Here is a 24,061-nt window from a genome sequence, read left to right on the forward strand (position 1 = left end):
CCGCACCGGCACCGCCCCCGCCCCGCACCCGCACCTGCATACGCCCCCAGGACAGCCCGCTCCCGGGTACACTACACCTGCTGCTGGGCATCACCCTGGTCCTGTTTCTGGTCCCGGGCGTCCATTAGTCCTGACGCCAATCCCTGTCCTCAGTGCCTTCCCGCTCCCCTTTTCAGTCCAGGGCACTGTCCTGGTCCTGCTCCCAGCCCTGGTCCTGTTCATCCCGGATGGATGGTTCTGGTCCTGGTCCTCGTCCCAGTCCGGGTCCTGTGGACTCCAGTCTCAGCCCTGTCCCCCCTCCCCCCCCACTTGCTTCAGTCCTGCTCTGGGCACTTGTCCTAGATCGAGCACAGCCCTGGGCACCTCCAGCCCTCTTCCCAAAGCCACCTCTGGCACCCAATCCTGCGCAGCCCTCCCTCCTTGCTGCCCCATCCCGGATGCACCCCGGGGTGCAACATGGGCAGCCAGGGACAGAGCAGGGGTCCCAGAACACGGGGGTTACCTGTGTGCTCCCCAGGACACTGCAGTGGGGATGTGTGGGTTGGTCCACAGCCCTGGGCTGTTCAGCAGGGAATTTTGGGGGTGGGGGTGGGAACTGGGGACCATTTGGGGTCTGTTCCCTAACTGTGACCCTATAAGCACTTGGAGCAGGGGGGACACCCCAGTACCATGGGGGCCCCCCAAACAGGTGTGCGGGGGTCAGAGCCCTGCGGGAGCCAGGGGAGTGGGGTCAGATCCTGCCCCCCAGCACGGTGGGGCAGGGGGGGTGACCTCACCGTGGGTGACCGAGGAGATGGCTCATGACGTCATGGGGCAGCGGGGCTGGCAGGGGGTGGGGGATGCTGTGCGGGGACCGGGGGTGGGGGGACGCGACCACTGCCACCGCCGTGGCAGAACGGAGAATAATGATGCCGAGGGGGGTTCCCCCCGTGGGAAGGTCGGGAGCAGCGGGCCGGGGGGGCCGGGAGCGTGGCGCCGGCGGAGGCTGAGGCGGCCGTGGAGGCCCAGCCTCGCATTGTTCTCGGGCGGCAGCCGGAAAACGCGACGCCCGCCCGGGAGAGACGCAGGCGGAAAAGGAAACGGGGCTGGGGGCCCGTGCCTGGTGCTGCGGGGGCGAGAATCGGGGTCCCCCCACGACCCCCGCACGGCCCCCACCTGGTCCCCACCTGCCGCCTTCGCCCCTGTCCCACCATGTGCTCGTGCCCGCTGCCCCACGGGGCGAGTGCGGGTCAGCTGGGACAGGGAAGATCAGCCTGGGAAGCGGGGGAATTTGGGGAGGATGCTGATTGCCAGCGGGGTGTCCCTTTGCAGCCCCTCTGCGGGGTCGGAGGCCGCGGTGATGGGCTGAGCGGTGCGGGAGAGGGGCCACAAAGGAGGAGGATGAAGATGAGGAAGAAGAAGGGGGCGATGCCGGGCAGGGCGACTACAAGTCCCATGAGGCCGGGCGGTGCGGGGGGGCCGGGGAAGCACCGGGCGGGAGGTGGCGGCCCGCCCCGCCCCGCGCCCCCCCCGCCCCGCGCCGCCCCACGCCGCGCCCGCCGCGCCGCTCCAGCATGCACGGAGGATGCTCGCGTCTTGCTCGGGCAGGAAGGGGCCGGAGGGCAGGTACCCGCTGCACTACCTCGTCTGGCACAACCGCGCCCGTGACCTGGACCGAGAGCTCAGCGCCAAGCAGGTGGGGCGGCGCGGGGACACTCCCGGCACGGCACGGCCCGGCCCGGCTCCGCTCGGCTCGGGCTGATGCAATGCTCGGAGCCGGGATGAGGATGAGGATGGAGATGAGGGGGGGTGATAGGGATGGCGTCGCTCTCTGCGCTGGCAGAGCTCCGGGAGTGTGGGGTGTGTCCCCACCTGCACCCCGCGACTGTCTGCTGCCCCCGGGGCTATCACGGAGCAGTGGGTACCACCCGCGGCTCCCCTGCATCCTCCGGCACACGCAGCCCCGAGCATCCCTCCACACGTGTCCCCAGCTCCCTGCTAGGCCTCTGCAAACCCCCCGAACCCCAACCAGCACCCCACTTCTCAGGGTACTGCCGCCTCCCTGGGGTGCAGTCACCAGCTTGCCACCGTCAGGTTGAGCCCCTCTGAGGGGGGGGACAAGGACCCTGATGCTGCTGGGGTGCAGCCCCCCATCCCCACGAGGCCAGGCAGGCTCTTCTCAGCGTGAAGGGACCCACTGTGTCCCTCAGCCCGGGAACCTCCCAGCCGCCTGGTCATGGAGCAGGGTGCGGGTGCATCCCCGGCGGGTTCCCAGCCTCCCTCTCCCCCACGGCATTGCAATTCAGGTAATTAAAACCCAACCCTGAAGATGCAGGAAACCGCAGGTGCTGGAGGGAGGCTGGCGGCAGGCTGTGCTGAGCATCCCCACTCCCTCGGCCCAGGTCCTTGCACCCCAAGGCACTGAGGGCCATGCTGGGTGGACTCTGGTGGTGCAGGAAATGGGGGTCATTGTGCCGCGATGCTCCTGCCGGGATGCAGGCGATGGCTCCCGCCACACCCGCCTCCATTGTGGGGTCCAGCCAGAGGCTGCGCCAGCATCGCCCCGGTCCCCCACCCCATGGCCAGTGGTTTCATTTCCGTGGTAATGTGGGGTCAGTTTTCCCAGGAGCCCGGTGCGGCAGAGATCAAAGCTGGGCTCGGCAGACGCGGGGAGATGGAGGGGCTTCGAGGGGGCTCTGACCCGCTCACCTGCAGAGAGGCTTTCTAATCCCCCAGCCTGGCCTGTGGAGGGGCTCTGCCATGGCCCCCGCTGGCATTTGCAGGGTCAGAGCAAAACCAGCCCTGTGTGCACCGCAGGGGTGCACGGGGGGGGGGGGCCATGGATGCTGCAGGCCAGACTCTGTGGTGGGTGGGGGCTTGGGGGAAGGAGGTGGGGGCCAGACCAGGCCCCCTACTCTCTCCAGGGCATCCAGGGACACAGCTCAGCCCCTCTTACTGCCATAGCATCCCCTGGGTAATTGGTTGGGGCTGGGGCTGTGTGTGGTCCTGGGGGCTGGAGGTCCCCCTGTCTTAGAGCTCTGCCCTTCTCTGCCACCCCAGAGACCCACCCGGGGCAGTGACTCCACATCCCTCCAGTCGAAGTGCAGGTGTTTGGGGTTGGGAAGCACTGGGGCAGCATTGTTTCTCTCTTCCCATAAGAGCCCTGTGTGGGTCACCCCCAAATTGTCACCATGAGCTCTCATCCACAGTTTCCTCCACCAGGGAGAGAGGGTCAGCAGGTCTCCAGGGCAGGGACATCACGAGGATGTGGCAGGCAGTGACACAGAGCCTGTTGTGTCAGGACACCGCATGCCACAGCCTGCCCCATAATGCATGACAGGGACCCGAAGCTGCACAGGGACAGCAGTGCCTGGCACCACCTCCCCATGCTGGCCCATGTCCCTCACTCTCACCCAGGAACAGGCACTGGGGTCCTCCAACCCAGGGACAACCCCAACAGATGGGACGTGCAGTGGGACGTGCAGTGCCACGTGCCCAGCTGGCACAGGAGGAGTGGCCAAGCTGCCATCCTGCGCTGCTCCGCTGCCACCCCAAAGCCACCGACATCCCTGTCCTCATCCCCAGGGGGTGTCACACCCTCATGATGGGCAGCACCTGGAGGTCTGTGCCGCAGCCCCGAAGCTGGAGCCACCCCAGCACCAGGACCCAGGACTGAGCTCTTGCTGGCAAAAACTGGGTCACACCATGTCCCCTGGGGTGGCTCCAGCACCGTGTCCCCAGAGTGGGGACCCTCATCCCACCCAGAGTTGGGGCCAGGCTGCAGCTGGGGAGCCCTGCTGAGCCTGCAGCACCCGCCCCCAGCTGGGGGGCGATAGCTTTAATTAGAGTCATTTCATTAGCACAATTAAGAAGCAGCAGTCGCCTGGAGAGCGATGGAGCAGCACATTGACTCCCGGGAAACTGGGGGGCTGTTTTGCTCTGGCAGTGTGGACACACTGGGGGGTCTCCCTGCCTGGTGAGTCCCTGGGGATGCAGCCCATGGGAATGCCCAGCATGGACAGGGATGGGGACATCCCTGGGACAGCAGGACTGCAGGACATGCCTGGAGAGAGGCAGGGACATACTGCGGGTGAGACCCTGGGCACTGGGGAGCCCACACCCCATCTCCACCCATGCCAAAACACTTCTGTCTGCCCAGTCTCAGCTGGCCTCTTTGGGTCCTGCACCCCCAGTTCTCCTCCCCAAAACCCATGATTTGGGGTTTGTCTCACAACCTCCCGCCCTGGCAGCATTGGAGTGCCCCTCTCTGGGCACAAGGCTTCTACACCGGCTGGGTACTGGGGATGCAGAGGGTGGGCCAGACCCTCCTGAGCTGTGTCCCCTACCCTGGGCACGGGTGTGATGCTGCTCCTCACATGGGGAGCGGGGCCCGTGGGTGTTGGGGGTGCCCACCGCCACCGCTCAAGGGATTCCTCGGGGCTGGCGGGGTGCCAGGCTCCGGGTTTGGCACAAACAACGGCAGCCCCAGCGGCGGCTCCCCAGGGCCCCGGGGATCCTCCGAGCAGCCGCTCCGCTCCCGCAGCCGCCCGCCCCCGGCTCAGGCAGGGGAACACGTGCGCCCGCCGCAGCCCACGCCGGCGCCCGCCGCAGCCCACATCGCCCGCCGCGCTCCCGGCCTCGGTGGAGGGGGGCTGCCGGCAGCTGCTGCCTGGCAACTGGGCACAGCCCCCCCCAAATCCCAGAGGTGCGGGCTTTTCCCGAGCTTGCGGCTGCATCAAGATGTGCAAAGCTGTGTGCACTGCACCAGGGGCATCCGTGCCCCTGCTGCCATGCCGTGCCCCTGCTCCGTGCCTGCATCGGGGGTGCAGTCCAGCCTGACCTTGCCGAGCTGTGCTGGGTGCTGGCAGCCACCACCGTATGGCAGTGACTGAGGGAGCAGGAAGAGGCTTTTGAGGTGCATTTCTTGGGGAGAGCTCAGGGGTGGAGATGTTCTCTGGGATAGCGTCAAATGTTGGCTGCTGTCTCTGTCTGGGAGCTGCACATCTGTGGGAGGCTGCTGGGAGCAAGGTGTGGCCACCCTGGTGATCCCAGAGCCCCATTCCCTCCTGGCAGGCCGACATCGAGCAGCTGGACCCCCGAGGACGCACCCCACTGCATCTGGCCACCACACTGGGCCACCTCGAGTGTGCCAGGGTGCTGCTGAAGCATGGAGCCGACGTGGGCAAGGAGAACCGCAGTGGATGGACAGGTGAGCGGGTGGCTCATTGTTTCTGTCCTCCCTCAGGCTCCCCTGGCACAGGCACAGAAATGGGCATAGGGACGGACATGGGCATGGTCGTGGGCACGAGCACAGGCACAGGCATGGTCATGCTCACCTTGGTGCTGCAGCTCCCCAGGGGACTGTTCACATGGTGGTCTGTGCCTGTGGCTCCTGCACAGTGCCCAGCTCTGCAGTACCATGTGTGCCATGCCATGGCCCTGGGCACTGCCCCTCTGCCCCACAGTCCTGCAGGAGGCCGTGAGCACCCGTGACCTGGAGCTGGTGCAGCTGGTCCTGCGCTACCGCGACTACCAGAGAGCCATCAAGCGCCTGGCCGGGATCCCCGTCCTGCTGGAGAAGCTGCGCAAGGTACCTCCCTCCTCCCGCAGGGGCTGCAGGGGGGCTGCCAGCCACGGGCTCCTCCCGACCCCTCTGTGTGCTCCACAGGCCCAGGACTTCTACGTGGAGATGAAGTGGGAGTTCACCAGCTGGGGTGAGCTCAGGGCAGAGCGTGGCTGTGGGAGGAGCGGGAGTTTCCCAGCAGAGTCCCCCAGCCCTGGCACCCATCCCCAGGTCAGGGGTCCCCTGCCCCTTTACCCCCCAGACACCCCAAGCTTGCAGACCCCCATCCCACCAAGGCGTTGGGTTCCCCAGCTGCATCCACCACCCAGCTCAGCGCTGGCAGCCCACTCAGGGGTTCAGGTGGCCCCATCCCCGGCTGGGCTATCGGCATCTCTCCCCAGTGCCACTGGTGTCCAAGATCTGCCCCAGTGACACCTACAAGGTGTGGAAGAGCGGCCAGAACCTGCGGGTGGACACCACGCTGCTGGGCTTCGACCATATGACCTGGCAGCGGGGCAACCGCAGCTTTGTCTTCCGAGGACAAGGTGAGGTGGCCCCAGGGCATCCCCCCACCCTCAGCGGGGAGCGCTGGCAGATTCTCATGGTGCTGCAGCAGGGCACCCCTGTGATGGGGACCGTGGTTGTCCTGACCCTGCTCCCTGCAGACACCAGCGCGGTGGTGATGGAGATTGACCACGACCGGCGGGTGGTCTACTCGGAGACGCTGGCCCTGGCCGGCCATGACCAGGAGGTGCTGCTGGCTGCTGTGCAGCCCACGGAGGAGCAGGTGATGGGGCGGCTGACGGCCCCCGTTGTCACCACCCAGCTCGACACCAAGAACATCGCCTTTGAGAGGTGGGCAGGGGTGGCACCGAGCCCACCCCCAGGGGTGCGGAGCACCCTGGGCTGTCCAAGCAAGCCCATCCATTGCTCACAGTGCTGTGTCGCTCCAGGAACAAGTCCGGGATCCTGGGCTGGAGGAGCGAGAAGACAGAAATGGTGAATGGGTACGAGGCCAAGGTGAGGGGCAGCGGGGGTTGAGCCACCAAGAGGGGTATGGCCAGTTGCAGGTGGGGGTTACCCACCTCTGCCATTCCCCTCCTCATCCAGGTCTATGGCGCATCCAACGTGGAGCTGATCACGCGGACGCGGACTGAGCACCTCTCGGACCAGCACAAGGGCAAAAGCAAAGGTGCAGCTGGCACGGGCTGGGTGGGCAGGGCCCCCCCGGCTCTGCCCTCACCCCCTCCTGTCCTGCAGGCTGTAAGACCCCCCTGCAATCCTTCCTGGGCATCGCTGAGCAGCATGTGGGGCCCAACAACGGGGTGAGTGTCCCGGAGGTCTGGGAGGTGGCCGTGCAGTCAGACCTCCCCTCCTCACCCCACCGGGCTGTTCCCCCACGCAGACACTGATCACGCAGACGCTGAGCCATGCCAACCCCACCGCCATCACCCCTGAGGAATATTTCAACCCCAACTTCGAGCTGGGCAACCGGGACATGGGACGGCCCATGGAGCTCACCACCAAGACACAGAAGTGAGAGGGGAAGGAGCAGATGGGGACCCCCTTGTATCCCCACCCCCAGGGAGACAGGCAGGGATCTGCAGCCCAACGCCTGTGCCCGTCAGGTTCAAGGCGAAGCTGTGGCTGTGCGAGGACCACCCGCTGTCCCTCTGCGAGCAGGTTGCCCCCATCATCGACCTCATGGCAATAAGCAACGCGCTCTTCGCCAAACTGCGCGACTTCATCACCCTGCGCCTCCCGCCCGGCTTCCCCGTCAAGATCGGTATGGGGGGGGCTCTGCTGCTGGCCCAGCTGGCACAGCCAGCTTCCCTCCCTGCTTTTTTTTCTTCCCCTTCCTGCAGAAATCCCCATCTTCCATATCCTCAACGCCCGCATCACCTTCGGCAACCTCAACGGGTGTGACGAGCCCGTCAGTTCCCTGCGGCACAGCCCCAGCAGCGAGGCGCCCTCACCCAGCAGTGACTCCTCCAGCGTCAGCAGCTCCAGCTCCCTCAGTATGTGGGGTGGGAGGGAGGGGTCCCAGCAGGATGAGTCAGACGTGGTTGGTGAGGCGGTTGGTGACCCCAGTGGGGTCAGGGGGACACGGCTGGTTGAGAGGGAAGAGGTCCCAGTGAGATGAGGGGAACACAGCTGGTGGGGCAGGAGTGGGTCACAGCAGGGTGAGGGACACGTGACTGCTGGGGTGGGAGGGGGTCCCTTGGAGTGCCCAGCCGTGCCAGCTCCTGTCTCCCCACAGCCTCGTGCCGAGCGTGCGAGATGGACCCGGCGCTGTTCGAGGTGCCGCGGGGGTACAGCGTGGTGGGCACCCACCAGGATGCCCTGAGGGAGGATGAGGATGACCTGCTGCAGTTTGCCATCCAGCAGAGCCTGCTGGAAGCTGGCAGCGAGTACGACCAGGTGGGCACTGCCACCCCCCTGCCTCCTCCTGCCTGCCTTGCCTGGGGGACTCTGTTGCTCATCCCATCCTGGTGTTGTCTGGGGTGTTCACCCCACATTTCCCCATCCCTGGTGGTGGGGTCAGAGCTCACCCTAGGGGGCTGGGTTTTGGGGTGCCACTCTCCAAGCACCCCTCTGCCGCCGACCACAGGTGACCATTTGGGAAGCACTGACCAACAGCAAGCCGGGCACCCACCCCATGTCGCACGAAGGCCGCCGGGGAGACAGGTTGGTAAGGTCCGGCCAGTCCCCCTGGGGGAGTGGGAGTGGGCACCAGCTCCACAGGGACCCCCGCTGAGCTCCTGCTGCCCCCCAGGACTCCCCAGCACACGGCGGCCCCCCGGGCCCCCATCACCCCGTCCCCGGGGGGGGGCAGGGGGCCCAGCGCCCTGTTCCCCAGCTACGCAGAGCAGCTGCGTCTGGCCATGGCCCTGTCGGCGCGGGAGCAGGAGGAAGCGGAGCGCCGGACGCGCCAGGAGGAAGAGGATCTGCAACGGATCCTTCAGCTCTCGCTGACGGAGAAGTGACCCCGCGCCCCCGCTGAGCCCCTCACCCATCCCAGTGGGGATGGGGACACGGTCAATACCGTGTCTGGGGCCACAGAGGGGGAGCGGGTTGGGGGGAGCCAGTCCAAGAACTGCAGAGGGCAAAGGGGGAGACGGGGCAGGATTTGGCCCTGGTATGGGGGAGAATGTCGCCAGAGCTGGGGCAGCACTGGGTGGGGTGGGGGCACCCCACAGCAGGACAGGTTGGGGGTGGGTGTCAACCCCGGACCTGGGGTGGCAGGAACCAGGGAGGGCAACTGCACAGACTGTATCCCCTCCCCAGGACAGCCCTGGCCCCCCACAACTGCCCTGTGGGGTGCTGTTTAGCACCTCACCCCAGGAAGGTGGTGGGGGCCACAGCCCGCCCCAGATGGGTGGGGCTGCCAGTTGCGTGGGGTTCCGGGGTGCCCCCAGAGCCGGGGGGGCTCTGCCCAGTCCCCTCTTCCGCCCCTTGCCCAGGCGCTACCAAGTGCACTTACCCGGGAGCTGCTCTGCCTGCCAGGGGGAGGGGGGGGCTCAGCCCCATTGCACCCCATAGCCAGTGTGGGGCTGCACAGCCACCCTCCACCACAGTGCGGGGGATCTGCTGGGGCAGCTGAGGGGGTGCCTGTGAGAGGCCGCCCGGTGTCACCCCCCTTACCCCCTGCTCACACCCCTCCACCCTGCTCAGATGCCCCCCCTTGGCAGCGCTGCACCCCCTCGTCCTGGGCACTGACCCCGAGAGAAACCTTACGTCAAATGGTGCTAACCCCGGCCCCCCGCCCCGGCTGCTCCCCCTTTGCACACGGGGGGCCGGGGGCTGCGGGGTGGGGGGCTGGGCTCGCTCCCCTGGGACTTTTCATAGCCGGCGCCCCCCACCCACCCACGCACCCCACAGCAACATCTGGGCCAGGGCCGGGGGAGCCCGAGCAGCTCCGACCGCAGCCAACACCAATAAATGCTCTTTAATGTTTGTCTCTGTTGGCCTCCCTCCGCCTGTGCAAGGGGTGTGTGGGTGGCAGGTGCTGGCAATGGGGTGCAGGCAGGACCCTCTGGCATGGTGGTCCCTCGTCCCCAGTACCTGCCACGTGGCCAAGGGTGGCTGAGCCCTTTATTAAAGGGGTCCAGGAGCAAAGAGCTGGTTGGGAGCACCTGCCGAGGGGGCGATGGGGCAGGGGGAGGTGAGGGGTGATGGGATGGGGATGTAGCACCATACCCAAGCACATCCTGGCCAGGAGGGCCTGGCAGCTCCCCATCCTGGGAGGATGCTGGTGCCCAGCGTGCAGGTCCCCACAGAAGGATGCTTGGCAGCCCCAGCCTGCGGGCACTGAAGTGGGACCCCCTTGGGTGCTGCAGTGGGGTGCCCATATGCTGGGGCACCCCAGGAGCAAGATGCAACTGATGCTAGTGGAGGGGGGGGTGTCAGGGTCCGACCTCCTCCCTGCCCCTTCGTCTCCTGGGGAAAGAACATGGCTCTGGGCTCCTGCCCACTGTGGGGACTCGGCTTTAATCCCCAGCAGGCCGGGGCAGTCCTTGCCCTGCCCGTGGCCTTGGCCACCGCGCTAGTCCGTGCCATTGGTGAACTGGCAGAGTTTGTTCTCCAGGTCGGAGATGCGCTTCTCCTGTGCTTGGACCATCTCCTTCAGGGCACGGATCTCCTCCAACACCTCCTCCAAGGCTGGCTGCTGCAGGGAGGGGAGACACAGGGTCACCAAGGAGTCCCCTTTGGCCCCTCCAACCCACCCTGGACAGGGGGACAGCCTTGCTGCCATGTCCCTGTCCTCAGGACACTCACAGAGAAGTCAGACTCGCAGGTGGAGTGGCTGCGGCGGGGGCCTGGGGGAGGTTTGCTGTCCAGGATGTTCTTCTTGACCACCTTCAGCTCTCGGTTCTTGATGGGGACGTACCCGTCCCGCAGCGAGATGAGGATGGGCTCTGCATCCTTCCCCGACAGCCACTCATCTGCCTCCAGGGCCGGCTCGGGGCCTGGTGTGTCGGGGTACAGGTCATCCTGGAAGAGGTCTGACTGCGGGAGGGAGAGACCAAAGTGAGACGTGGAGTGTCCCCCCCCAAAGACCTCCCATCTCCCCTGGGCCCCCCCGAGCTCACCTTGCGTGGCACCGTCATGACGATGGGCTCACACTTGCGCTCATGGAGCTTGAAGAACCTGAGTGGGGCAGAGGCAGTCAGGGTCCAGCTGCCCCCCCGAACCCCTCTGGCCTCCCACCAGGCTCCTTTGCTCTCACCTGGCAATCTCGCACTTGCTGACATCCAGCCCACGCTTGGGCATGAAGCCCATGCCCCGCTGGGGCTCCTTGCTGCTGTAGGTGTTCAGGTAGTGCACGTAGGGTGCCTCATCTGTGATCTCAAAGTACCGGATGCTGCTGTCACCCTGCGGGTGTGGGGACAGGTGTCAGCCAGCCCCCCGGGGGGGGGGTGGCATGGAGGTGCACCCTGGGTGGGGGGTTACCTTCCCGCAGAGGTAGACAATGCTGGAGTCGGCGTCGTAGAAGGGTAACAGGACCCCGTTGCTCGTGTCCATCTCCTGCAGGGCGATGGGCTCCTCAAAGTTATTCTGCAGGGTCGCAGTGGTGGAGGGGTGTGAGCGGTGGCCACAAAACCTCCACCCTGGTTAGTCACACACATTAGCCACAGCACACTGGGGGACAGGGCTTGTCCCCCTCCCTGGGGTACACAACCCCCGGGCAGGCAGCTTGGCATGCCCCCCCAGACCCTTGCCCCAGTCCTGTTTACCTGCATGGCTGGGTACCCCCCGGCCTGGCTGTACCCGCCTCCCCCAGCACTCCCTGCCTCCCAGCCCCCTCCCCACCCCAGCACAGCACGGCACACTTGGGAACTTGGCATCTTTTGGAGGGGGGATGCTGCAGGCACCCCATCTTGCGGTGGGGGAGGGTGGCAGGGGGTTGGGGGGGGCCAAGTTCCCAGGGCAGCACTCCATGCGGCCTCGTTACCGGGTCCCACAAGCCCAGCTCCCGCTGGCTCATTCTGGTAAAGCCCGTGGTAAAGATGTGTCCTTCCCGTGTGAAGATGGCCCGCACGGGCCTCAGCCCTTCGTGGGGGGCAAACCTCTCCTGGGGGGGAGGGAGGACAGTCAGCATGGGGCATGGGAAGGGGGGGAAAATGGAGGGGGTCCGGATCTGTCCCCTAAAACAGCTGTTGAGTCCTACTCCAGGGGAGCACACGATGCTCCCGGGGCACACGCGCTGCCAGAGAGTACCCCCAGCACCCAAAGCATTCCTGGCTGGGCTGAGCTCTGCAAGCTCGGTGCTGGCTGGGCGGGAGCCACCGTCTCGTACCAGGTCCCAGAGGCCCAGCTGCCGCTCACTCATCTTGCTGAAGCCAGTGGTGAAGATCTTGCCATCGGCCACGAAGATGGCGCGGATGGGGCGGGTGCCGTCGTGCGGTTTGGTTTTCTCCTGCGCCGGCGTTAGCGGGTTAAACCAAACACAGAGACGCGCGGTGCGGGGGTTAGTAGGGTCAGGCAGGCACGGGGGGGACCCCGCGGCGGGCTGGGGGGAGACACGGCAGGAGCACTCACCGCTATGATCTGCTGCTTGCGGGGGTCGATGACGCGGACCTTCTTGTCCTTGCAGGTGGTGACGAGGAGGCTGCCGTTGCGGTTCCAGCCCACGTTGTAGATGAGGTCAGTGTGCATGTCATCCAGCGCCAGCAGCATCTCCCCCGTCCCCACGTTCCAGAGGATCACCAGGTTGTCACAGCCTGCAGAGGACCAAGGGGGCAGGTGCTGTCACCCCACAGATCCCCTCTGACCCCGGGGAGGGCAACCCGGGACCCCCTTACCTGCGCTGAGCAGGACGTTGCGGGCGGTGGGGTGCCAGGAGATGATGCTCACCCGCTTGGAGTGTCCCTCCAGCGTCACCACTGGCTCCGTGATGTTGCGCACGGGGACATAGTCGGGGATCTGCCACACCTGGGGGAGGGACAGAGAGCGGGATGTTGGGGATCACCCCGCATGTGAGGGCTAAGCGGATGAGGGCCTCGGAGCCAATTAACCTCATCGTTAATCTCGGCTCAGCCTGCAGGGAGGGTGGCAAGGGGACTCCAGAAGCGCCTCCATCCTGGGGTGCAACCTCAGCATTCGGGGTGCTGGTGGGCATAGGGCGGGGGGCATGGCCGGGGCGCAGCCCCCAGCCCCCCCCAGCTATTCCTGGGTGCTGAGTCGCCAGGGCGGGTATATTTAGCACAAACTGCTGCATCATGGAGCGAGCAGCCGCCGCCAGCGCGAACGCATGGCACCGGGGCTAAAAATAGGCCAGTGACACTCCGCAGGCAACGAAGGGGGGGGGGAATGCTCTGCACCGCTCCCCCAGCGCCCGCTGCCCCCCCCCCCACTCGGGGTCCAGCCCCTCACCATGACGGTGGTGTCCTCCGAGGCACTGGCGATGACGTTGTCGTTGTGGGGACACCAGTCGATGTCCAGCACGGGCGCCGTGTGTCCCGTCACCAGCGGGTGGTTCTTGTCCACCCGTCCTGTCTGCAACGTTGAGGTGTCAGAATGAATCTCCAGAGGTTGGGGGCAATCCTGCCAGGTGCCCTGGGAAGCCAAGCCCAGCCCAGCCAGGGGTTGTGGCACAAGTGGGGACATGCGGGGGATCCCTGGCAGTGGCCAGAGATTTGCACCTGCCTTGAAAGGGGGAAACCGAGGCACGGAGGGGGAATGGGGTTCACTTGGCGTACAGCCCCATAGGAACACAGAGGGGAACAATGTGCCCCTGAGAGACTGGTTTGTGTCCCTTCTGATGGCATAGAGGGGCTGGGGACCCCTCTTCCATTCTCTCAGCCAGGGTTGGCAAGGCAGACCCCACCCCACTGGGTGCTGCTCCATGGGCATCATGTGTCTCTGAGGAATTGAGGAACTGGGGAGAAAGCACCTGGGGATTTCCCACATCACCTCAGTTACCCCTGGGATGTTACTTTTCACAGGTGCTGATGATCAGCCAGGCTGTTTCTGCCCTGAGCCCCCACGTGAGGAGGGGCTGTTGGGGCAAAGCTGGGGGGCTCTGGGGTCACCCAAAAGCAACACTCATCATGAACCCCCCCAAAAGCAACACCCCACCAGCATGTTCCCCCTAATATATCCCGGGGAGGCAGCCAGATCTCAGCATCCTCCCCACTCACCTTGGCAAGGGGCAGGACAATGAAGGCCCCCCCGCCACCAGACTCCACGATGATGGCCACAAACTTGGGGTTGACGGCGCAGAAGGAGCTGTCACATGTCACCTTGGAGACGCGGATGTCCTCGTACATCTGGTCGGCCTTCACCGGCTGCCCGAAGACGTGGCGGAACTTGCTCTGGCGCACCACGCGGCGGCTCATGGCTGGGGGTCACAGGGTCAGGCCACCACCTCCCCACCCTGGTACAGCATGGAGGGGTTTTGATCCCCTCAGACCTCGTGCTCTGAGTTACACCCTCTTCCCTGGGCACAGCGGGAAGCCTGGGAACACCGAGGTGGCCGGGGGTGAGGATGCAGGATGGTGCCTGATGTGGCCCCGACCCCATGGCAGGGACTGGAGGCAGCCCTTGTGCAGGGATGTGGGGGTGCTGCAGGTGCTGAGGGTGGGCAGCTGGTGGCCAAAGCCACTTGACACTGAGCAGGGACACAGCTGTGCCATGATGTGCAGGTGTGCCATGTGCTACCACTGTGCCACGTGCCACGGTTGTGCCATAACTCACAGCTGTGTCACATGCCACGGCTGTGCCATAACCCACAGCTGTGTCATGCCCCACGGCTGTGCCGCGTCCCTCAGCTGTGCTGTGCCCTGTGGCTGGCACTGGGTTTGGCACATGAGCAGCTGCAGTAGAGAAGCAGGGCTGAGGGGACTTTGGGGTGGACCTGTGACCATGCACCGGCTCACAGCTTGTCCCCTTGTATCCCATCCTGCACCAGTGAGGCTGCCCGGCCTGACCCAGCGCCCAGGAGGGAGGCTGTGCCTCCAGCATTGCCTGCTGGTGGCTCACGCATCCCTTCATGGGCCCCTGTCCCGCGGCTCCACATGTGCCACCCACTCTGCACCCCCACCTGGGCAAGGGCTGGACCTGGCATAGCCACACAGCCCCTGGGCACACTGGGGCGTGGAGGAGCCCCCCATTCTCAGCATGGCTCTCGTGGGGTCTCCAGCCCTCAGCCACAGCCGGGCATGCTGCCCATAGTCACCCATCTCTCTCCACAGCTCTGCTGCTCCAGGGACCTGCCCAGGGTGGGCACTGAGACACTCAGGATCCTGAAACCACTGGAGCTGGGGCTCTGCAGCACTCGCCACTGGCTGCCTTGGGGACTGCCCTGGTTCTTTTGGGTCCACAGCCATTGCCAGAGGCCACATGGCCACATCCAGCCACCAAAATGCAGCTGGAGGGCCAGGCACCGCTGTTCCCAGCCCACGGGGCCGGTGTGGGCAGAGGCAGGAGCAGATCTGCTCCTCCTTGTTCCAGGAGGTAGCTTTTGGACAGGGCACATGCAGTGCCCAGCCAAGCTACATCTGCCCAGTCCCTGGGTGTTCCCGGAGTCCTCATGGCACTTCAGCATCATCCCTGGCCTGGCTGAACGGGTTGGAGCTGGGTGTTAAGGGGCCCAGAGCCCAGCTACCAAGGGGGGCTGGACACTGGCACCGCTGGTGTCACCCCCATGGTCTTGAGCACGGTCTCCGGCCCTGGGGAGGAGCTCTCCGGGGATTTTGCAGCATGTCAACCACTGCCAGAGGGAGCAGAGTTTGGGGTGTCAGCATGCAGGCTAAGGGGGGCCAGCCTGGCTGGCAGGGCAGGGTGCAGGCAGGGTGTGGGGTGCAGGTGAGGGGCGGATGTGGAGCAGGCAGAGTTGAGCAGGGTGCCAGCAGCGTGTAGGGTGCAGGCTGGGTTGGGTGGGGTGCAGGTGAGGTGCAGGCAGGGCTGAATGGGGTGTAGGTGGGGTGCAGGCAGGGTGCTAGCAAGCTGCAGGCATGAGAATTGGGTGGGGTGCAGGCAGGGTGCGGGTGGGGTTGGATGAGGTGCTGGCAGAGAGAGATGGGGTGCAGGTGGGGTGCAGGCAGCATGAAAGTGGGGTCAGGCGGGGTACGGGTGGGGTGCAGGCGGCGTGCATGCAGGATACAGGCAGGGTGCAGGCAGGATACAGGCAGGACAGCCCCGCTCCCCGCTCCCGGCCGTGCCATTACGTTGCCACAATTGAATCCGCAGCGGCTGCTCGGGAACGACCAGAGGTCACTGTCCAAATATAGCCATCTCCGCCGGCGGGCGGCGAGGGGCCGGGGCCCGGGGGGCTCAGCCCCGCTCCCCGCGTCCCCCCGTCCCTTCCCACCGCGGTCCCGCCGCCTCCCCCCCGCCCGGCTCCCACCTGCGCTCGGCGGCTCCTCCGCGCCCAGGCGCGCCCGGCTCCGCTCCGCGCCCCGCTCGGCTCCGCTCCGCCCGCTCCGGCCCCGCTCAGCCCCGCTCCGCTCCCCCCGGCCCGGCCCGGCCCCGCTCGGCTCCGCTCCGCCCGGCTGGGCTCGGCTCGGCTGGGCTCGGCTCGGCCCCGCGCGGTGCCGCTGCCGCAGAGAACAGCTGAGCCGAGCCGGGCGCGGGGCCGGCACAGCCCCCCCGCGGCGGGCACCGGAGGGGAGGGGAGGGGGGGCCCGGCCCGGCCCCGCCTGCCCCCGCACCCTGCCCGGCCCCCCGCTCTGCCCGCGGGGATGGGGGCAGCCCCCGCACAGCCACCCCACACTCCCGCCCCAAAAGCGGGGGGGACCAAGGGTGCCCGCAGACCCCCCGGCGCGGTGCGTGGGAGCCTCTCTGCCCAGCGCTGCGGGGGTCTGGTGGGGCAGGAGAAACCCCCGAGTCCTCCTAAAGCACTGGGGGAAAACGAGGGGAGGGTCAGCTTCGACAGTCCCAGGCTGCCAAAACCCCAGGGGTCACCTCTGCCCAGGGCTGTGACCCTGACATGGGTCCCCCGCACCCCACAGCCAGCCCAACCCCACAGGGACCATGACCATGGGCTGCCCCTGGGGCTCCCAACACCCACGGCACCCCATAAGCGTCCCCACCTCCCCCAGGAGAAAGGGATCTGCAAATCCACAGAGCGAGCCCATGTCAGCCCCAGCCAGGAACGGCAGGATGGTTGTACAGGCACATCGAGGAGCCAGATTTGGGATTTAGTGAAGCTCAGCCCCGGAGGGATGCCCTGGCCCAAGGGGATTAAGGGATTGTAGGGCTCAGGGACCAGAGGGAGGGGAGCGGTGGTTCCTGGAAAGGCAGCAAAGCCCTGGACCCTACAAGGGCACCATGTGGAGCTGGACGAGCATTGGCTGAGCGGGCAGGAGGGGGCAGCTGGCAAAAAGGCAGGGAAAATGTGACATCCTTGTTCACCCGGCCAAAGGGGTGGCAGAGAGGGATGGAGGTGCAGAGGCACCTCTTGCCTGCCCTGCCCCACCATGGCCCTGGCTCATTCTGCCTTTGGGGATGGAGTGAGCTCTGTGTCCCCAGCTCCAAGCCACATCCTCAGCAACTGGAGAAAAGGCCATGGGAAGCCTTTCCCCAGCTGGTGCTGCAGGGAGCAGGAAGGAATTGGGCACCCTGGAGACACTGCCAGTCCCACAGCAGTGGCCCTGCACCCTGACCCCACACCCTGATGCCCTGGCCCAGTGGGAAGCTTCCTGGAAGATGAGGCTGAGCCCGAGGGATTTGGTGCTCTCAGCATTCCCTTGCTCACAGCAAAGGTAGTGGGAGCCCACAGAGACCCTTGTGCCACTTCCTTACCACAATGGTACAGAACAGTGTGCAAAACCAACTCACCCAAGATGGGCTCTTTCCCAATGAAAAGATCCACTCATGCCATGGTTATTTGGTGCTTGGATTTGGCTCAGCTCCTTGACCAACCATGACGGGTCTGGTTCGGTGTCCAGCTAAAACCTCACATCCTCCTTGGAGCTTAAAGCCCAGGACACTCTCCACAGCTCTGCCTGCAGCAGTGCAGGGAGGTCACCCACTGCATCCCAACAGCTTTACATACACAACCCTCAGCACCTGTCCTGCAGCTGCAGCAGGATCTGGAGGTACATCTTGCTTGGAAGCACGGCTCCATCACTTGGGACAGGACAGACCCATCCTCCCTTCTGTCAGGGGATGTGAGTGAACAACTCCACTCTGACTCCCCAGCTTCCCACCGCTGCCCTGTGCTCTGAGAGCAGCACGGATCACTCCTCGCCCCCAGCCCTGATCCCCCCAAACAAGGCCACACACCCACGTCATCTTCAAAATAAAGTTTTATTCATTCAGTAACAATAACATTGAATCTGCACATCAGTGCACAAGTTCACATTTAAAAACAGCTGAGCACATCGGTCATAGAGTCTTTAGGGGAAAAGGGGACGATCCCAGCCACCAAGGAAGATCCAGGAGGGGCAGACAGAAGCACTCCCCTCCCTGGTTTGCAACCCCACCGCCAGCTGCCTGGCCCTGGGCGATCCCTACAAACCAGCGCACGGACGTCACATCTCCATAAAGGAAAATAAAAGGCACTGGCACCTTCTCTTGTGCCAAGAGAGATGTCTGCAGCGTGGGCTGGCAGCACCTCTGGCAGCACTGCCGGACACTCCTGCGCCAGGCCAGAGCCTCTGCCCCGCGCCAGCAAGGGCTTGGGGGTCCCTCCCTTAGGGAGAAGCGGGGGGGGCCTTGCGTGGAGCCAGGACCAGATTAAGGCAGGACGCACCGTGCGGGGAGCAGGGACCTGCAGCGGGTATGGCTTCCTCCTGCCAGTGGGCCGGGAGAGCTGTGAGGCTCTTGGAGCCCCCCGGGCAGGTGCAGTGCACCGGTGCCCACGGATTCCAGGCAGCTCACTCCTTCCAGGAGGTCCCCGGAGCAGCTGGAGCTGGGGCGGGTTCCCTTCCACCAGGCCTTTGCTGGCAGAGGGACACGGAGCTAATCCCTGCTCCGTTCAACATCCAAGTGACCCCGAAGTGGCGTCACCTCCTGCCACCCGCTGGGACCGTGCCCCAGGAAAGGGCCGAAAGGGGGGAGATTTGTACATGTCACAACTTCTCAAGCAGACCAGACACACACACGCACACACACACACACCACCGAGTGCAACAGAACGCAGTGTAGAACCAGTTTCACGCACACACAGTCCGTTTGTGCAAGGCTCACACGTTACAGTACGGCCGAGACGGGAGGCGATGGCTGGGATATTGTACAGGAGTCAATGTAAACAATAAAGCGTCCTCCGAGAGGCTTCGCAAGAGACCAAAGAACAGTTGCTTTGTACAAAAATGCCCTTAAAACGCGTTTTCTCCTAAAACCCCTCCATCCGCGAGGCTCGGTGGCTGCTGAGCACCCCAGAGGTGCAGCTCCCCATGGTGCTCAGCAGGGCACAAGCAGCTCTCATGGGGTGGTCACGGGAAGCAGGAGTGAGTCACCACTCTCCCATGAGCCACCAGCATGGAGAAAGGGACAACTGTCCCCAGGCAGAGACCTCTGATGCCAGGGGCTTGGTGGCTTCATTGCCCAGACACTGGTCAAGGAGGTTCAGGCCCCTCCAGTCTGCCCCCTTCCTGCCATTCTGCTCAGAGCCTCCAGACCTCCAAGGCCTTCATCACTCTGCAAGAGAACCACCATCCCTGACTCCCTCTGCCTGTCCACAGCCTTCCCAGAGAAAAACCAGTTGTGCTGGGCCAGAGCCCAGGACAAGGGGACAGCAAAGCACCTCCCTGCAGGGGCCTCTGCCCCTTCGCTGCTCTCCCCAGCTGAAGCACCCGGAGAGCAGCTGAGTATTGGAAGGAAGCAGCATTTCTGGTCTGCATGGAAGACCCTTCCTAGAGGGCATTTCTCCTGAGATCAAGCTGGGCAAAGAAACCCAAACCTCTTCCTCCTCCTCCTGCCTTCTTAAGGGAACAAATTTTACACAGGGCTTTGCCCTCCCCAGCAGATCCTTGTCACCAGGACACGCTGACAGCCAAGCTTGCTCCCTCCAACGCAGGGCAGGCTTGGTGGCAACCCATCCCTTCCGCCTGAGGAGGGGCAGGCAGGCATGTCCTTGGGGCCAGAACAGTGGGCAGCAGGGCCTGGTGATGTTTGTGGGGGAGGCAAGGACTGAATCTGTCCTTCACCAGATGACATGAGCCACTTGGCCTTTCCACAGTGTCTGCCCAGCTCCGGAGCCAGCTGGAGCAGGCTAGGAGAAGCCACATGTCTTTCAGTGTCCCAAAGAAGTAACTGGCTTCCCAGGCCAGGGGTTTAGGTGACTTCTAATGACTGAAATGGCCTGGGGCGACGTGGTATTTGACCCCAGACAGGGCTGCGCTCCAGCCTGCAGTGAGCATGGGCAGCAACATCCTCCCAGAGCTCAAGCTCCTTGGAAAGGGAGGGACAGTGCTCATGGCTGCTGGAGCACAGACCAACTCACAGACCTGTGCCCAGGCTGCAAAGCAGCACAGGAGGATCCCTGGGAGCTACAGCAGGGCAGCAAGGTGGGATTACCTTGCCAACTGCCACGCTCTCCTCTGCTGCCAGCTGGGGTGTCACAGACACCCCTCTCCCAGGGCAGGCACATGCTGCTTCCCAATACTCCCCAGCACTCTGGTGCCGGGCACTCCTCTCCAGCTCAAGATGAGTTTGTCCCATCAGAGTCTACAAGGCTCTGCAGCATCAGGTGCTGCTTTCTAGGCATGGCCTTGGCTGCTGCTCCTCCCACACCGTGTCCTCTCCATGCTGGGCTTCAGCAGCTGGAGCCATTCTGCATCGTCCCTGTGCTTTGTTCCTCCCCGGAGGGCAGGTCTGGGCCCAAGCCAAGCACCAGCTCAGACAGGACATGCCATGGGACTGCAAACAGGACCCAGAACTCCCCTGCCATGGCCAAGTGCCTTTCCCTCTGCTCCTACAGCACAGGGACAACTTGCTGATACACACAGCTGGAAAGGAGGACCTTTGATTTAGCCAAACTGCTCAGAAATCACTAAACAGTTTGCTAGAATTTGGAGCAGACCCTTCAAACACAGTTTCTCCAGGGAAGCAAGAACCTGCAGAATGGCTTGGAACCTGCTGACAGCTTTCCACATCTGACTGGCACTTCTGTAACCCAGCTTCCAGCAGGAGGGAGACAGGCAGAGACACAGTGCTCCTCCCACAGTGGGGTAAAGGGGGTTCACACAGGACCAAAGGAGAAGGGACACATTTGGCAAAGGCTGGCATCGAGGTTCACTTTTGGAAAGGGAAGACAGCTTACAATGTCAAATCCACTCCCATGTCTGTGCAGATCACAATGAACAGCACTGAGTTTGAGTCAGGTGGGTTTGTTTTCCAGTTTACAGAATGCAGTCTTGCCCTTTTTTTTTTTTAAAAACCCATAGAAACAACAACAAAAAACCCCCCCCTCATATAAATATCATATATACAATTTAGGCAAAAAAAAAAAAAAAAAAGAGAAAAATTCCAGAAAACATCTTCCCTCTGGGTCAAGAGTTAGGAGTGACAGCAGAGAGGACAAAGCTTTGCATTAAGGGCAACAATTGTTGTGTAACAATGGTAACAGGTCGAGGTTTGGGAGCAACCAGAAATGCCTGTGAGCACAGCACAGGGGAGAGGAAAACTCAGGCAGCACAAGAACAGCTTTTGGGCAGAGGGGAGGCAGCAGGAGGGCAGAGGACAGATGATATGGCCATGAACTTAGAAGGCCCACAGCAGTATTCAAGTAATGGGAGGGTTAAAACCCTAATGAGGTGTTTGTTTTAAAAGAACACGCTGGCTTTGGGGGTAGAGGTGAGCTTGGCAGCTCATGGAGGAGCTCTGCCCCACCTCACCACAGAACAGGGCTCTGTGCCCCATGGCAGGTGAGGAGTGCAGGTCTCAGTGCTGCCCATCCCTTGGGAGGATTTACCCCCATGTGCTCCTTTTTGGGAAGCACCAGCTGAACTGAGCCTGGGGTGGGGTTTGTCCTGAAGCAGCTTTGTGAGGGACCTGCCAGCATGGTGGAGTTCCAGTTTGCAGAAATAAAAGGCCAAACAAAGGGACCTTGGCACAGCCTTCACATTTATGGGGGCTCCCACCCCACCAACTGCCCAGCACCATTTCAAGGCATGGGGAGAATTCAAGTTAGGAACTAGGATCTGGTTCTAAGCAAAACTCCACCTTGCCAAAGCTAGCCAACATCAATTTTCGCATGATAAAGGTGTTCTTTTAAAACAAACTAACAAAAAAAAAAAAAAAAAAGAACATTTGAGGTTATCTGAGTTAAAAAACTTAAAAAAACCCAAACAGTCCTGCAGTCAGAGTCACACACAGAAGAACCAACCCACACCTACATGCGCCAGGAACAGTAAAATGACAATATATATAAAATTAACCAGTAAAGTGCATGTTCCTTATATTACACCTTCCCCTTGCGTGAAAGCAACACCACGGGTTCTGAGTAAGAAATCACAGCCAAGGGCCCGGGATCACATCGTGTTGTAGAGGGGATTGGTTGTCCGCTTTTTCTCATTGGTCTTTTTGAGCCTCCTCAGAGGGTGAGTTCTCCCGTGCTGCTGCCGAGGTGCGACAGCCAGACCTTGAGCTGGAGACAAGGAGTCCAGGACCTGCACCTGGAGCAGCGGAGGACCCTCCTCGGAGCTAGTCCACGTCGGATCCGTGCTGGAACACAAACTCTGCTGGCTGGAGCCGCACTCTTTGGCGTACTGAGCCAGCGGCCTCTCCACCGGCTTGCTCTGGGCAATGCACTCGGCTGTTCTGAGCTGTTCCACGAAATGCTTAGTGGGCTCTGGGGAGGAAAGGCGATGCTTTCCACACGTGCTTTCCGAGCCCCTCTCCAACCTTCCCTCGCAAAAGCCTCGACCGAGGGCAACGCAGGTGAGAAGCACCGGGTTGGTATGGGAAGAGGCTGAGGCAGACTCCCTCTCGCACAAGTCATCCTTGGAGAGGTCCAGGCAGTCCAGTTTGGCCAAGGATGCCGAGCGTTTCATGTGGGAGGGTGTGGTGAGCCCTGCGTGCCGGATCCGAGCCTCTATTTCCTTTGCTCGCTGCTTGACCAGCCCGGGGCTGCTGCTGCGCTCCCCCACACTGCGGCTGCTGGGGCTGTGCGGGAGGCTGTAACACAGGAACGAGATGTCCAGAAGGTCCATGTTTTTGGCATGCTGGCTGGTGAAGTCCTCCCTGCTCAGCTGCCTTGAGATGCTGTCACCGCCCCCGCAGAGAGGTTTGGGTCTGTCCCTGAACAGCAGAGTCGTGTCTCCCTCGATGCCACACGGCGTGACTGGCTCATCGTCTGTACCCGTGCTCTGCTCAGTGACACCTTCCAGGTGGATTACATAGGGATAAGGAGAGCGGTCGAGGCTGGCTGAAGGTGTAGAGGTCACCTGGGCAGAGGGAGGGGCAGCACCGAGGTGAACAGATAACCCACCACCTTCCACGCTGGGGCTGCCTGCAGTGAGGGTGGCCTGCTCGCGTACCGCGTGCTCCGGTGGGGGAAGATCCGCCAGAGCTCTGAGACAGGTTGGAGCCTCCTCCAAGTACACTGAAGGGTTCAAGTTTTCATCTAAAGATGGGATGGCTGTGGCCAGCCCGCCCTGCTCACAGCTTGTGTCAGGGTGCTGCTCTGCAGACTTGACCATGGGAGTGTATTCGATGATTTCGACTCTCTTTGGGAGGAGGGAGGGCAGGGGTGGCTCCTCCGTCCCATCAAACAAGACCACTGTCCTGTGCTCCTGCACCGCTCCCTCCTGCCCCAGGCCGGGCTCTGCAGCAGGGGGGGTGAGGGGTGCAGGCAGCTCTGCCCCAGGAGGCAGCAGAGGCTCCTCAGTGCCCGGTACCTGCGCCCTGTCACCCTCCGGAGCCAGCTCCAGGGGCGGCTCCTCACTCTTCCCCCGCGGCAGGAGCTCGGCAGCAGGAGAGTCGTTCCTGGAGTTCTTGCGGGTGGGTAAGGTGCAGATGGGGGATGTGTGCTGGTGCTCCTGCTCCTGTCTGAAGCGCACCTCGAACTCCAGCGTGGCTCGCCGGACGGAGCCGGGGCACCACTTGGGCTCAGGGTTGGTGGAGCCACGAAGCTCTTGCTGCTCCCCCGCAGAGCCGCTTTCTTCCAGCTCTATTTTACCAGATGGCTGCAGAGAGGGGGCAGCTTCTTCTTCAGCCAGCAGAGGGTCCTTCTCCTTTTCCTGGTGTCCAGCACAGGCTCCTTCACTCTGTTCCACCCTTTCCAATGCCCAAATGGCCTCCACTGGCAGGTCATGCACCGTGTTCCTCTTTGGTGTCTGGCTGAGGTTGGCTGAGCCCTCTTTCTGCTGGGCAGGTCCTGCTCCCTGGTTGATTGACTCGATCTCTGTGATAATTTCCTTCACAGAAATGGCATTTTCCGAGTGGGATCTCGTGAGATGACCTGCACTAGGCAGCTCAGGGACCTCCTGCAACACACAAACAGGAAAATTACAAAGTGGATCAGCTCTGCTAATGCAGTGCAAGCAGCAGCAGCTTAAAGGAGACAGTGGTATACATCCCAAAGGAACAAAAAAACATGTGCCAGTGTGTGGAGATGGATCACAAGAG

At 63.3% G+C, this 24,061-nt stretch overlaps 3 protein-coding genes across 10 annotated transcripts in view; 1 reads left to right on the plus strand and 2 right to left on the minus strand.

Annotated features, from left to right (window-relative positions):
- Positions 1-1,543: 1,543 nt before the first annotated feature.
- Positions 1,544-9,499, plus strand: ANKRD13B (ankyrin repeat domain 13B). Its single transcript, XM_027660403.1, is given in 15 exon segments — positions 1,544-1,675; positions 5,053-5,188; positions 5,445-5,569; positions 5,648-5,693; positions 5,944-6,087; positions 6,208-6,397; positions 6,496-6,562; positions 6,653-6,734; positions 6,803-6,867; positions 6,948-7,078; positions 7,171-7,328; positions 7,408-7,560; positions 7,803-7,963; positions 8,154-8,263; positions 8,265-9,499. Coding segments are annotated over 15 exon segments (1,944 nt in total). The 5' UTR covers positions 1,544-1,564; the 3' UTR covers positions 8,530-9,499.
- Positions 9,500-9,618: 119 nt separating this feature from the next.
- Positions 9,619-13,899, minus strand: CORO6 (coronin 6). Of its 6 annotated transcripts, XM_027660410.1 has the most exons (11): positions 13,687-13,899; positions 12,920-13,042; positions 12,349-12,478; positions 12,086-12,267; positions 11,844-11,963; positions 11,499-11,618; positions 10,997-11,101; positions 10,773-10,918; positions 10,636-10,693; positions 10,322-10,552; positions 9,619-10,211 (listed from the first exon to the last, which is right to left on the minus strand). In XM_027660410.1, the coding sequence occupies exons 1-11, from the start codon at positions 13,882-13,884 to the stop codon at positions 10,089-10,091; spliced, it is 1,536 nt and encodes a 511-aa protein (XP_027516211.1). In that variant the 5' UTR covers positions 13,885-13,899; the 3' UTR covers positions 9,619-10,088. The 6 variants fall into 6 exon arrangements, with proteins under 6 accessions (XP_027516211.1, XP_027516208.1, XP_027516205.1 ...); XM_027660407.1 differs by lacking the exon at positions 11,844-11,963 and having other exon boundaries at positions 9,619-10,208; XM_027660404.1 differs by lacking the exon at positions 11,844-11,963.
- A 3,879-nt stretch (positions 13,900-17,778) lies between these two features.
- SSH2 (slingshot protein phosphatase 2) overlaps positions 17,779-24,061 on the minus strand; it is a 95,708-nt gene continuing 89,425 nt past the window's right edge. For all 3 annotated transcript variants that reach the window (XM_027660347.1, XM_027660349.1, XM_027660348.1), the window contains one exon: positions 17,779-23,919. In XM_027660347.1, the coding sequence (XP_027516148.1) occupies positions 21,964-23,919 (1,956 nt within the window). In that variant the 3' untranslated portion in view covers positions 17,779-21,963. The remainder of the gene's footprint in view (positions 23,920-24,061) is intronic.

This window comes from Corapipo altera, unplaced genomic scaffold (assembly GCF_003945725.1).
Source record: "Corapipo altera isolate COAL_440 unplaced genomic scaffold, ASM394572v1 271, whole genome shotgun sequence".
Lineage (NCBI taxonomy): Eukaryota > Metazoa > Chordata > Aves > Passeriformes > Pipridae > Corapipo > Corapipo altera.